This window comes from Chaetodon auriga, chromosome 13 (assembly GCF_051107435.1).
Source record: "Chaetodon auriga isolate fChaAug3 chromosome 13, fChaAug3.hap1, whole genome shotgun sequence".
Taxonomy (NCBI): domain Eukaryota; kingdom Metazoa; phylum Chordata; class Actinopteri; order Chaetodontiformes; family Chaetodontidae; genus Chaetodon; species Chaetodon auriga.
In genome coordinates this window covers 18721022-18735799 of record NC_135086.1, presented here as the reverse complement: position 1 = coordinate 18735799, position 14778 = coordinate 18721022, and the positions used below count along the sequence as shown (strand labels likewise).

General features: G+C 42.0%; 1 protein-coding gene across 4 annotated transcripts in view; it reads left to right on the top strand.

Moving 5' to 3' along the window:
• nalcn (sodium leak channel, non-selective) overlaps positions 1–14778 on the top strand; it is a 64718-nt gene that overhangs the window by 22599 nt on the left and 27341 nt on the right. For all 4 annotated transcript variants that reach the window (XM_076746580.1, XM_076746578.1, XM_076746579.1 and 1 more), the window contains 5 exons: positions 5148–5279; positions 6679–6846; positions 10349–10540; positions 12705–12842; positions 13332–13406. In XM_076746580.1, the coding sequence (XP_076602695.1) occupies positions 5148–5279; positions 6679–6846; positions 10349–10540; positions 12705–12842; positions 13332–13406 (705 nt within the window). The remainder of the gene's footprint in view (positions 1–5147; positions 5280–6678; positions 6847–10348; positions 10541–12704; positions 12843–13331; positions 13407–14778) is intronic.

Below are 14778 nucleotides of genomic sequence, written 5' to 3'. Positions count from 1 at the left end.
GGTCTACTAATTAGCCCCTGGTGCTCCACCATGCCATAATTACACTACAGATTGGAGCTTTGGCTGCTATAAGCAAAAAGTAGAGGGTGACACTTGATACAGGTTTACCCCACTGGACTTCAAAAAAAATCATGTATTGAAAATGCTACATAAAAACCAAAGATTGAAAGAATTTCTGTATGAGAATAATAAAAAAACAGCTTTTAAGTGACCAGTACAGATGGGTATGAAAGCCATGATAAACACTACCAACTGCTACTAATGAGCTGCTCCCTGCCTCAGTGGTCTGTCCCCATAGCTAAATACAGAGTGATTGATAACCCAGTTGCTCGGGTTTTGACCTTTTGACCTCTCCCTCCAAAGCCAGAGGTTATTGATTCTCTGGAAGACGCCTCTTATACCTTCCACCGATCTTTGCCCGGTGGATCTTCCCCGTGACACCACTATCATTTTAAGCTCACACACACACATACATGTATACAGTGTGTCAAGGTCAAGGTCAGTTTGTCACTGTGTGGAAGGAGAAGGAGGACATGGAGAACAGAGAAACAGAAGCAGAAAATAATCATAGTGAGAACATTGTTATAAATGGCGACAGTTGGAATAAAAGCTGGCACTGGGGCATAGCAGGGTAGATATGCGTGTATAAAGGGAACAAAATTACCTGCAAGAGGAAAGTGAAAAACATTTGACTAGTCCTGTGAGATCAACACACTTAGAGCACGGTGGCTGAATTGGATTGTTTATTCAGTCTAGCATGCAATCAGCCAGATGCACATAAAGTGATGAAATTAAATAAACCAAAAGTCTGTAAGGAATAACCGGATAGGAGGACAGAGGTGGCAAAGCACAGCAGATATTATTAAGAGTAGGAGGGTGCAGACAGGCAGGCCATCATGTTTTATTAAGACACTGTTTTCCAGCGAGAGACATGAGTCAGCCTGCTCTCATCAGGGTCATAATAAACCAAAGGGCTGCCACTTCACTGGATCCTCAACCCAGCCAGATTTTACCCACCCACCTCTTCAACCCAAAGCTTTAGATTAAAATAACGCTGTGTTGATCCCACAGTTAGCCATGAGTAAAACTGTGCTGTCTCCCACTTTGACAATAGGTTTCTGAAGTTTATGCGTGATCTGTTCATTCTGCATCGTATACCGTACAGTGGAAAAGGAAAGAGCTTTGACAGAAGTTTTTTGATTGTCATCACTCATTTATTTGACAACAAATGCCAGTGAGAAGACTGAAGAGATTTGTCAAGTGAGGCCGTCTGTAATCCCACTCAGTTCCTTCTTAATCTCAGTAAACAGGAACAAAACAAAACTGTAGCAGGAGATGGTGCCGGAACACAGCCCAGTCTGTTGGTGACAATTCCTGTGTGAATACCGTTATATCCTGCCAGCTATGTGCACATGTGCTACACCCGTCTCATGTACCAGTGGAAAGAGCATTTGTCCTCCTTGGCAGTCTGAGTGAACAGACGGAGCATGAGGAAGCAGTCATTGGTCTGTCAGTCTGCCTCTCTGTCTTGGTGGTGTTACAGTCGCAGCCGCTGGAAATGCTCCAGGTATGATGCATATAACCCCCTCCTCCAGGTGATTTGTATGCGTATTGACAGCACATCATGTCAGGACACCTCTAATGAGCACAGCTGAAAGATATCTCACCTCTTATGTGAGATTGCAGTTTGTGTCACACTGACCAGGCAGCCTTCAGAGAGCATGGGGCTTTGCTGGACTGTTTAAATGGGCTGGGCATAAATTGGGTGATAAAGAAGACAAGAACCCAGACAAGGAGCCAGAAGGCTTGATGAAAAGAGAAGTCAGTGTTTATTTCTTCTTATTTTTAATGTTGTTTTTCAGTTTTACTGTTTCCCCAAATACCAATTTCCATGCCACTTGAAATTATGTCGTTTTATCAACAAGACTATTTGCATACATAATTTCTATCATGTACAGTCTGTTGCAGTCAAACAAACAGAGAGCTGAGTACAAGCTGTATTTTGCACAATTCACTGTGTCATGTGTCAGAAATCAAGCTTTACAGTGCTATCAGACAGAGTGATGCCAGCGTTCCCTGGATAAATGCCAAAGTCACAACTTAATGTGTGGCTTCTGCTTGCAAAACTTGACTTCAGCCTGTGTGTGTGTGTGTGTGTGTGTATGTGTGTGCGTGTATGTGTAGGCATGCTCGTGCCTGGTAAGAGCTGAGCACCTGGTGTTTCAAAGACCCAGCCAGAGGTAACACAAATAAATGGCATCCATCAAGCAATTGTGAAAGGATTTCAGAGACACACAAGCCAAGCAACATCAAACAGCAGGGGTGGGCCATCTTGTCCCACAGTTGATGCTGTTAAATTGATTCTGACATCTTGAGGCTGTGTTCGGTGTGCTGGTGCCATCAGCTGCACTGGGCAAACTAGGCCATTTCGCCTTCGGATGGACATGGAAAGCGTTTTCTGGTCAAGTGCACCAAACAAGGGGAATGCAAGGCAAAGATTAAAGGTTATCCTGTGGCAGAGCTGGACGGGCAGACTGTATCTCCATAAGACAGAGGTTACAAATGCACACTGCACTCCAGCTCCTCTTAGCTGTGTGATTCCCAAAAGCTGACAGGGGATATGGGCAGCGTCAGGACCTTGAGAAAATCAACCTTTTCATACGCACAAACATGTACTTTCTGCTCTCTGTCAGTCTGCCTCTATCTCTCGCTCTCTTCCACACACACACACACACACACACACACACACACTCAGTTCAGCCAAAACACCCATGGGGGAGAGCGTCTGGTTGCTGGAAATGTCAAACTGCTTTGTCACGTCCAATCTCAGTCAGGGAGCTGAACCACTGTGTGTGTAGAGTGGGCATGTGTGTGTATGTTCTGCAAAAACCCACCCAGTCCCAATGCTAGCAGCTCAGGCTCTCAGTTAAGCCTGTAAAAGAATGGCAAGAATGCACATTTGTGACAAAAATTAATCACATGTTGTGTTTAATAAGTCAAGTCAGACTTCTGACCACATACAACCACACCCAGCAGATGGGTGTGAAGAGGTGAAACAGACTAGAAACGTTCAGCCAAAGAACATTTTCAGGCCAGTATTAAATATTTCCCTTCCAGAGTTACATTAATGAAAGGGGAGAGGAGAAGAACCCTAATTCTTTTACCAAAAGCTACTATAAATGCAACCTTAACCCAAAAACCAAGTCATAACCCTCAAACAACCATTTGAAGATGTGGTGACTAGCTAGTAGTAGTGCAACATGTCATACCACACCCAGCGCCACAGTGTACAATCAAGGGCTGAAATGCTAATAATTTACCCGTGGCTTGCTACAAACATTAGATTCCAGTATGTCAAGGGATTCTTAAGCACACTTTGCCTGCCAGAGAGGAAAAGGTATACTGAGAAACTCAATATTGTCAGGCTATCTCAGTCTCCCTTCTCCTTACCTTGCGTTTCTTGGAGAAATGATCCCACTGAATGGCTACAAGTGACTATTAACTATTTGATCAACTCACCATATAAAATCATCATGTAACCCAAAAAGATCAAAACCAGGACTGGCATAGCTTTGTTAGTTAGTTGACATAATGCTTGTTCCCCATAAAGACATACTGAATGTGAGGATCCCTCATTTTTCTCATTCTTCCAACTGATGCCTCACATCTTTCTAAAGTTTTTTGGTTCAGTGGCTCCTAAAAACTTGTTGTGTGTTCTTTACCCTGTTGATAGTGCATCCCACCACACAGTAGATTGTAGGCATTTTTATGTTCTGAAGTGACATGGAAGCACCTTCACACAATACAAAGTCACATTTAGTTCCCCTATCAACAGGATAACATTGCTTGACAGTAACTTCCAAAGCCTTTCCAAACGACTGTTTCTGAAAAGGACTGATCTGCCATTTTCCTTGTTACACTTTTTTTGTTCATCCTTAAAGCAACAATATGTCTCATAATTTACCCACAAGTTCAAAGTTCGATGAGATAATTTTATCTCCTAATTCCATCATCATTTTCAAAGCACCGAACACAATTGCAGATCGGCCTCGCTCGACTTGAAAGAGTTTGTACTGTAAGCGCATTTGTGTGTGGGAGGGTGGATGGCAGCGGTCCCGTTTTCCTGGAGTGAATTTGATCTTTCCAGCAATGCCGCAAAACACTCTTCATCTGTCTTAAAGTCTTCCTCTCATTTTTCACTTTTTCAATCCTTCCTATTGCCAGTCTCACATGCAAGTCTTTTTTTAGGGTGAGTGATTCTGCCCACTCACAAGCTGTTCTTTCTGCCACATACATGCAATCCAAGGTTGCCATCACATCTGTCATATTGTCTCCAAAGGAACATACAGTTACAGTGTTTGTCTAAATGAGGAGTGTGTGTGTGTGTGTGTGCGTGTGTGTGTGTGTGTGTGTGTGTTTTGTCCCACTTCTTTTTTTCCCCTCACATTCTTTGAAGTCATGATTGTTTCTATTATGTGATGTTGTTGTAGGCGTTCAGTCCCACCGCTATTCCCATAGGAAATAACATACATTTATTGCCCCTTTCCCTTCTTGTTTCCGGCTGTCTGAATACACACTGATTCTGCTGTCTGGGTGGATGTTTCTCCCAGCAACCAATGAAAGGCTCCTGATTGCTTTTGAATTTCCTGCAGTTTATCTGCTGGCCCTCTTCGCCTGTTTCCACCTCCTTATATTCAGCCTAAGGTTGGCGCGTCCAGAGAGAAAGAACCCACGTCTGTGCTACAGCATGTTTCTTCTCTTTGTCTTGAAACATCTGACTGCCCATCACTTTATTTTTACAGTAAATGTGGGTATACTGTGTGTATACAACAAATTTGCACTGTTGGAAAAGCCAATCTGACTTCTTTTCAGCATAATTAAGTCTAGCTCAGTGGTACATTTTGCCTATTTTTAACATCTCGTATGCCTGACTTACAACCATCAGTCAGACTGGAAATGATTTACCTCAGACAATCCTGTACTCTACTATAATGGCATTGCTGACTCTCATCCAAACCAGAATTTGAACAAGTTCAATGGGGAAACAAGGGAAGTGGACGTTGATTTTCTACGCATTTCTTCTTTCCCCTTTGCCTGTCGTGTGCCATTTACACTGATTGCAATTGAACACTGCTCTGTTTCCACAGCAACTGATGCGGTCCTCTGTGTTCCACATGTTCATCTTGAGCATGGTCGCTGTGGACGTCATCGTTGCCGCTAGCAACTATTATAAAGGCGAGAACCACCGCAGGCACTATGATGAGTTTTACCTGGCAGAGGTGAGTTTTTTTTATTTATTTATTAATAGTATCCTGCTTTTTCTTACTTTTCCACATGTCCACCCAAAACCCCCACACACCACCACAACCACAGCTTTTATTTAAAGCCTTGTTTCAGGTGTATTGTTACACAAAAGCAATGTGTTAGATGACACACTACAGTAGAGGTCCTTGTAAGTATATGCACATGACGCTGTGTGTGTCATGCAGGTTGGTTTGATGTCATCAGTATGCAGGTGGTAAAGCGCCAACAATGGTGAAGAGTGTGTGTCCACCTCCCCGTCCCCGTCATACCTTCTCTCGCTCACACACAGCTGAGTGGAGGAGATAAGAAAAGGGAAAAAAAACACACACAGTATTACCTTCTCTCACTCCCTCCATCCATATCATACAGCCATCGATCTGCCGATTTGCTCCAATCTGTGTGAAGGCTGTGAAGGGAAAATAGGAAATGGAGGCACTGGGTTTAGAGTTAAATGGAGCAATGCACATTTTGTTGGTGAGGCGCAAATTTTCTTCTCTCCGTCTTACTGTATATCTGCTAGGAAGCATTGAGATCCTATACGAAAAGGAGTCCTCAGACAATTTGGCTTAGTTGGGCGACTAGCAAGAGACGGACATGGAACATAATATTCATAAATATGTTTTCATTAGTGTATAATCACCTGAAAATAAGGATTGTTGTGTTTTCATTGCCTTAAAATGAACCCTTTATACTGTATCCACAGAAGGAGCAGGTCCTCTTTCACAGAGTCCACTATGTTGCTCCGCCATGTTTCTACAGTAGCCCAGAACGGACAAACCAAACACTGGCTCAAGAGAGCACCTGTCACATTTTTCTTGTTTTTAGCGACCTCTGTAGGGAAGGGTGAGGCGAGGGATGTCCAGGTGGTTGATCAACCTCACAGAATCACTAAATCCTACGCACTCAACCTTTAAGTATCTTTATGAAAATATTCCCTGATAAATAAAAGCCATGCAGAATTGTACCTAAATACAAGCACCGTTGTATTATCAGCAACAGGTACTATTGGAAGTGAAAATACTTATCATGCAGAGTGTTTCACTGTTAAATACATCCTGTATTACTGGACTATTATTAATGGTTGTTTTACATGTAAACTGCATTTTAATGTTGTAGCTGGTTGAGGCTGAGCTGCTTTATACTACTGGGAAGTTTAATCTTTGAGGAGGCATTATTTCACAATCTTCATTTTCATAATCTGCAAAGTAACATGTCACTACAGCTGTCAAATTCATATATGTAGTGAAGAGAGTAGAGTAGAGTGAAAAGTGCAGTGTTTCCCTCTGAAGTTTTGTACAGCAGAAGCCTAAAGAAGCAGAAAGTGGAAACTCTGAAGTAAAGTTGAATATTTCTGTTTTCTCCGTTCCATATCAGGTCGCCTTCACCGTGTTATTTGACCTGGAGGCTCTTCTGAAAATCTGGTGTCTGGGCTTCACCGGCTACATCAGCTCCTCCCTGCACAAGTTTGAATCTCTGTTGGTGGTGGGCACCACACTGCACATCTACCCTGACCTCTACCACTCTCAGTTCACCTACTTTCAGGTATGGATGTATGCATGCACACATACACACTTTTACAGCGTGCACTTGCATAAATGTATGCCTGTATAAACACCCATAAATCCTTTTATATCCTAAATATGAAGCGGAATCATCCACACTTCAAATGAGATCGCAGTGAGGAACAGAAGCTGTGAATCATTTTGTGACATTTCTTTCCTGTGCACTAATGAGTACGTATCAATCACATCACTCTTCTGTGTTAAAGACCTCTCCTCTATTCATTCAAAATGCTGTAAATGTACTGTCAGCACAAATGTCGAACAGAGATTCAGTTAAATTGATTTCTGAGTTAAACTAGAGCATTTTTCAATCGTGACACATTTTTTGGGGACATTTACGATTGATGTATTCACCAGAAAGAGTCGTACTCTGGTGGTGGTATTTAAAAATGTTTAGCAAAAATCTGAGCCTGAGCGTGCGCTCTTCAATTCCTGTATGTGAGGCAGAGAGTTGGCAAAGTCCTGATCTGAGGTAATAATATGTGATGCCTTTGAAGTATCTGGTCGTGATAGTCTATAGTATTTTTGTCTATAGTATAAATTGTGTTTGCTTATACATCCTTCATAATGTTGTCCACTTTTCAGAAAGTTTTTCCAGTTCTCAGGGCAGAAACATATATCAGCTGTGAATATTATGACCCATGTGGCAGTGGTGCCTTGTAGCGTCATCCTCCATGAACAGAGCCTTTAAGTATTGCACTCTGACCAGCTGACTGCATGACCTTGCTGTAGGTCGCGTAATGTAGCCGATGATCTGGATCTGGGTGATCTGATGGGAAAGGGCTTCCTGATAGTTCTTTAATGAGCCTTGACCATACAAGCTGCCTTGATCCTCTCCGACTCTCTCAACAGCTGCCATCCATGCATGTGCAATGCTTACACTGAAGCAAACATATATGCTGCAGCTGGATTCTTAAACATGTTGTGTTTTGACTTCCAGGCAGCCGTTTCAATACAAGATGAAAATTAACTTGCGGTGATTGTAAAAATACTTAATACATGCATGGTAATTAAGTTTTGAAAAGTTCATGTATTTTTGACTTGTGGTGCGTTCATCGTGAGAGGTTCCACAGCCCTAAGATATTCATATTGGTTGCTTAACAGCATTGCGGTCATGAGCTATGTGGGGCTTTGAGGAAAAACAATGGAATGGTAATATTTATAACCAACACTGCAGTGGAGAAGTAAAATGAAAATGTTTTCTATAAATTATGCTTCAGGGCTGTTTTGTGGTCTACAAATCGGGGATATTCTGGCTTCATTTTTGTACAATGGAGGGAAAGGAGACATTTTATATTTATATTACATTTTATATGGAGTACGAACAAAAGAAGCGTCAATGACAAAAAATGAACACCAACTTTGGCTTTATCCAGATTAAAATAACAACCTTTCTGTCTTAACAAATACAAACAAGGAACAAGCTCAGACCATAAATAACATGCACAGATTATATAAGTTTACAAAAAGAAAAGTCAGTAGATTTATCAGATGCAGATTCTTTCTGTGCATTTGCACACATTCACATCATTCCATTGTCTGTTTTTGGCTGATTAGCAGAGCAACTGGGAGTTAAGAGCCATCCTCATTCCTCACTCATGGGAAGACGTTTCTCATTCACTCTCCCTGCTGATATTTCTCCAAGTAGGTCCCAGTTTGAACAGGTGAAGTTTAATCACATGTGATTAACCTTAAGGCTCAGTGCCAGAATCAGAACTGTGTTCTGGCTATAGGAGAAGAGACTAGGCTACACAATCAATGATTGTTTCAGATTTTCATTTAATTTTATTCAACCAAGGGGTCTTCGCTGCTAAAGGCTAGCCTTACTAATTGTCTTTCAGTGTGAACCAAATGTCACATGCTTTAGAGCCCTACTTACAGCTTTCACACACACACACACACACACACACACATACAGTACCCTTGGCAGACTGATTTTTAATCAGCCAATGGAACTCACCTCAACACTTCCTCTCTGTGTGTTCAGAATTGCAGTGACTTCTGTAGCAGCAAGATTTAACTGTTCAGTCAAGTCATTCCTTCAGGCCGTTGTATCATTTTTGGACACTTCTGGTAGGGATGAACTGATCCGAATCAATACGAGTATAAAATGCTGGATAGGATATCTGTGACCATGACATGCAACACGTTATGCAATTCAATTTTATGTTGAGCATTGCTTTGACGTGTAAGAGGCTATGGAGCCAGAAGCACACTAGCCCAGTATCAGGGCAGTTTGTCAAATAGTCACACAGTTTAATCCACAGATCTGTGTATCTGGATGTTCCATTTTTTTGTGACACTCTGTACAACTTAAGCAAGAAAGTCATCTAACCAGCAATGCGTGTTTATTATTGCTAACTTCACCGTGGAATGAGAACAGTGGTGGTTATTGTTGCTAAGTTGACCGTGGAATGAGAGTGACAGTGGATGTGGTGAAGACATGAAATATACTTCCAAATGAAATACATTGGTTTCAAAATCGTGCTGAGTGTCATGAAAAAGAATGTAAAATTCATGTCCATACACACGAATCCTATAGATTACATTTTGTGACTATTACACAGACTGCCGATAGACAGTGTTAAGCGCACACAGAAAACACAGCTGAGGTATGCTTTGAAACAATCACATTTTTTTCTTCAATTGCAGAAATGCAAATGACAAAGAGTTTAAAAAAAAAGCATAGTGTTTTTTTTTTTTGTTTTTCTGATTGGTGATGCTGCATACAACTTAATAGTTTCAGTATATCAGATGTGAAGATATTTTATCTCTACATTCCATCAGTGGCATCCCTTTCTGCCATCCCTGATTCCCAAGCAGTGTAGGTCTCAGACGTGGGAGAGAAAGAAAGATAAGCAGAGAATCAGTTTTGCTGTTATACCCTCATACCCTCTGCTCTCAGCCTCAGAGCTTGCATCTGTTGTAAAATGGATAGTGGTCATCACGGTCTGTCAGAAGAAGAAGGCAGTGTCTTCCCATCCCATCTGTCACCATGCTGTGAGTGTTATTACTATATTTGTTTACTGTTGGTTCCCTTTTAGACCAGCGTCCCCTGTTTGTCTCCTTTATTTTGCTTCATATCGGGGGAATGGGAGAAAAATCTTTGGCCAGAGGCATCACAGTGTGCAGCTCGATCAATAGCCACTCTCTGGATCCCCGATCAAAGCCTGACCAAGATGCATTACCTTTTGGGGGTTGTTGTCACCACAAGCAATTTAGGGGCTAAGTCTGTTGACAGATCACAGTATCACTGCACCTTCACCACTGGGTCGAGATCAATACTCTCTCTCTTTTTTTTTTTTTAATCAGTGTAATCAGTGTGCTACTATGTGTGCTTTTAAAACTCAGGTATTTATTTTAAAATTCCACCTCTGTCTTCCTTTGGTGTGGATTATACAACAACTGTTCCAAAGACCAAAAATAACAACACTTAAAAGCAGCCACCTTGTGGTTAAGATGTATGTTTTTCCTCCCCTCAGGTGCTGCGTGTGGTGCGTTTGATTAAGATCTCCCCAGCTCTGGAGGACTTTGTGTACAAGATATTCGGTCCAGGTAAAAAACTAGGCAGCCTGGTGGTGTTTACAGCCAGCCTCCTCATCGTCATGTCGGCCATCAGCCTGCAGATGTTCTGCTTTGTGGAGGAGCTGGACCGCTTCACCACATTCCCAAGGGTAAGGAACCACTCACCCAATTATGAAGAGATCAATCTGCATATTTTTAAAAGCATATTATTTAAAAAACGGGTATGATCATATCAGCAGCTTATTTCTAAGATCTGCTTTTGGGATGTGTGCTTTGAGGTAAACTGTGCACAAATTAATCCTGACTTGCAAAAAAAAAAAGTCATCCTGAGTCACATACTTGCGCACAAAAGGCTGATTTATTTAACAGATTTTGGAAATCTGTCATCAGGAGTCAAAATAAATTCTGTACCAATCAACCTTTCCTAAGCATGATGGACTTAGTGTAATTAGCTTCTCTGTGTTGATAGCGGATATGAATACATAAAGAAACTGCCTAATATAACCACCACTGCAGGCTGCATTGAATTGCATTACGCAAGGCTTCCTGTGAGTGACTGCTGGTTAGCAGATGTCAATGTATGCTCCCTTCTAGCTACAAATGCTGCATTTGGAGTATTTCAATTCTTACTTAATTTAGTTTGTATTGCAGCACATTTTAAAATAGATTAAGCTAGCCTTTTCAGGCAATCTTAGCAGCTATTTAGTCAGAACCACCAGATTTTAAATAGTGTCACCTGCTCAAATGAAGCACACTAAACCAGTAAACTGTAAATACTTAAAGCGAGGTGATGTATTTTCGAATCATTTTTTATTTAAATATAGCATCTGTGCCTGTCGCAGGCCTGTGAAGAGCCCATCCAATCATTGCATTCTGCCTGCCTGCATGCACTCTGCATGTGCACTCATTGTGCATGAATGTTAGCGTTCCACAATAGGCAGATATATTGCAAAGCTATAGCGAACCGTTCGCACAAGAATCGCAGAGAAAGCACAGCCAACATTTCCCTGTACTAACATGCTAGCTTAACAGCTGTGAATGCTAACAATTGCCATGTCCGTTGTTGACATCCGTGATGAAAATATTAGGTGTTTACTTATATGAGAATGAGACGTGAGGTGATTGGATACAATCAATCAATCAATCAATATTCCTTTATTTGTCCCGCAAGGGGAAATTTCAGAATACAGCAGCATCAGTAAAGATTAGTAAAGATTAGTTAGTTAGTGATGACAGCGCTGTGCTATTCTCCCCGTCGCTCTGTTGTCCATCAGCAGGAGTCAGGCAGTGTGTTTCACCAGCGTTACCAACCACTGCTTTAACTCAACTACTCCAAACACACTTTGCCTGAATATGCCTTAATGGTGAAATAACTTGATCTCAGGGAAGATACAGGTAATATGTAAAGTACATACAAATTTTGAAATTCATATGAGCACTTCCAGAAGGGCACCCCAGACAAGCAATGGGGAGGCCTACAGATGTTGACGATGGGTTGCACGATGGGTCAACAGATGTGGTACCTCCTTTGATTTCTAAGTGCTCCTGAGCTCCTTTCTCTCTCATTAGCTACATCTTTCCATCCTCACATTTTTTTATACCCTCCAACATTTCACTGATCCCGGGCACAGCGGGACACCAAGGGTTGCTCGTAAACAGATGCCACTTGTATGCTGTGCTGCCCTTCCGTCTCATTTTCTCTCTTCGTTTCCGTATTGCTCGTGCCTCACACACCCACATGTATGCACACAGACGTGCACATCATAGTTAATGATGTTTGGCTGCCTCCCCCACGGGCAGACCTGTTGCCGGGTTTATCTTTATCTGCGGTGACTGGGACGTGGGAGCGGGTGGGAGGGGGGCCGCTGTCTGGAGGTGAGATGCTAAGACGGAAGCGCAGGCGTGCCATTTGACTCCAGGGGCCACAGTGTTGCAGCTGGCTGTTCTCATACACCTTCATCTGACCTCTACCAAGTAGATAAGGGGGCAGCAGAACAGTGTTAAAAAAAGAAAAAAGAGATGGCTGTCTCCTCGCTTCCCCTCTGCTCTCTCTGGCTTATATTTCAACATCTCACAACCTCTTGCTAGAGAAGGATGTTCAGAAGGGGATATGCGCATCAGCTGTGTGATATTTGCTCTCCTGTGAAAAAGCATGTTTCAAATGTCAGATCTGTCTGTTTCTCTGCTCTGTAATTTCCTCCCCTTCTCCGTCTTTCTTTCCCTCTCTTCACCGCTTCCACTTGTGTACTCAGTTGCCCTCTCTAGCCTTTTGCCTCTCTCACCGTCTCTTATCCTGTGCTTTCCTCCCTGTAGGCATTCATGTCCATGTTCCAGATCCTAACCCAGGAGGGCTGGGTAGATGTCATGGACCAGACTCTGGTGGCTGTAGGTCATATGTGGGCTCCGGTTGTAGCCATTTACTTCATCCTCTACCATCTGTTCGCTACCCTGGTGAGGAACTTTCAAACATAGAAGTCAAATAAGTTTAAACAGGCTGCTCAGTAGGACTGTTTTGGTTAAGTTGGCCCTTAGTTCACTGTATGTTTGCTGCAGTATTCTATTGAAACTCACATTCTATTATTTTGGTCAGTAAAAGCAGGTTTACATGAATTGTTTTCTTAATGCGTTCAATTAGGGCCTCTGCCCATTCAGTGTTCTCTCGAGTGGTACGTCTAATCACAGTTAATCAGACTTGCAGGCGTAAGAACTGCTGACATTTCAGTGTTTGGCCTTCTGATATGGGGAGCCATCAGCCAGCACAGACAGTCTCTGGGTGACTCACACTTCAGCCCAGACAGACAGGATGTCTTCTAGAGCAGAACAAGCAACAAATGCAATTACAAAGCAGATTTTGTAGTTTTGAAAAAGACCTCTTTATTAACATATTGGAATATGTTAACACACAGCATATGTTCTCATGCACTTCTTATTGCATTTTAGATTCTTCTCAGTCTTTTTGTGGCTGTTATCTTGGATAATCTGGAGTTGGATGAAGACTTGAAGAAGCTCAAACAGGTAAGAAGCTTATGTAAATTATGCCCAGAGACTTAACAAGTGCATGCTCAGATCTATAAGAAAATCATATCTGGGAGTATGAACAGTTAGTGGTAATCTTGTGCAGCCAGTCACAAATCACTTTCAACCCAGTCATATACTGTACAGTAAATACTGACCAATCAGCAAACATTACATAATAATATGAATCAGCATAGCACCAATCTCCCAAGCCTTGTTAGCTATTATCACCTATTAAACCGAGGTGCCACTGATTCTGTCGCCGCACAGTTCAATTTTCACCTGAGAAACTCTATATGGTGGAAAGTTGAAGAGAAATCTGACAGGGTTTCTACAGATTTCTTATTTTTTTCAGATTGAGCCATGGCTGGGTTCACACACAGCTGTGCAGCCAGGTTGATGACTTTGATCACCATGCATTTCATGGCCTGCTTGAGCTCGGCAGCTTGATAGGACGTCGTTTCTGTCTAATCAGTTTAAGGATATACAGCTTCCACGAGCATGTCAGTTTTCTTCCTCCCTTGTGCAACGTTGAAGCACTTGACCATGCATGTTTCATCCTGTGGATATGGACAGTCTGTGCAGAAATAATTTGAATTTGATACAATGGATTTGATTTATATCATTGCCCTTTTGTTAATCACGATAGCAGAAGGCAAGAAGTTAAGGTTGTTATATATTCCAGTGCAAAACCTTTCTTTCATGAGACAGATTAACTAGTCAGAATAGCAACAGCAAAAGACCAAAATGTTAAAGTACACATGCAACACATTTAAAATGACACTGTCTCTCCCCATGATTCGAAATGCAAAACAATTTGTCTGCTGCTTTCCATTTCTGTGTGTTGTTTGCTGCGACACTTTGTTTAAAAGCCGAGCACTTTCTGTTGCTACCCTGGGAAGAGTCACAGGGTTATGTGCCCACATGTGGGCAGGCCTCTGAGTAATTTCTTCATTCTCACCTTTTTGGGGCTCTTCTCTTGAGGGTTGAGTAAGTGGGCAATTAACTTTAAAAAAAGCAAAAAGCCTGTTGTGTGAAAAAGCTGGCACACAAGGCCTTGGTGCAAGCCATCGCTCAACGGGTGAACTTTAATAAGCAGTTTCTATCATCAAATGCAAATGAAGTGTGGTTGCAGATGGATTTCTGAATTGAAAATTGAATGGTCACAGACAGAGAAATGCCTAAATTCAAAGCTGGTTTCTGTTTCTGTTTGTAGCCACATATTGCCTTTGCATACATTAATTAATCTATAAGCTCACTGACATGAATAGGCTTGCACACACACACTGACACACACGCACGCTGTCATATAAACGATATGCACTGTGTGCACTCATATCCAGCTGGCAGGTCTCAGCTTGCCTGCGCAGGT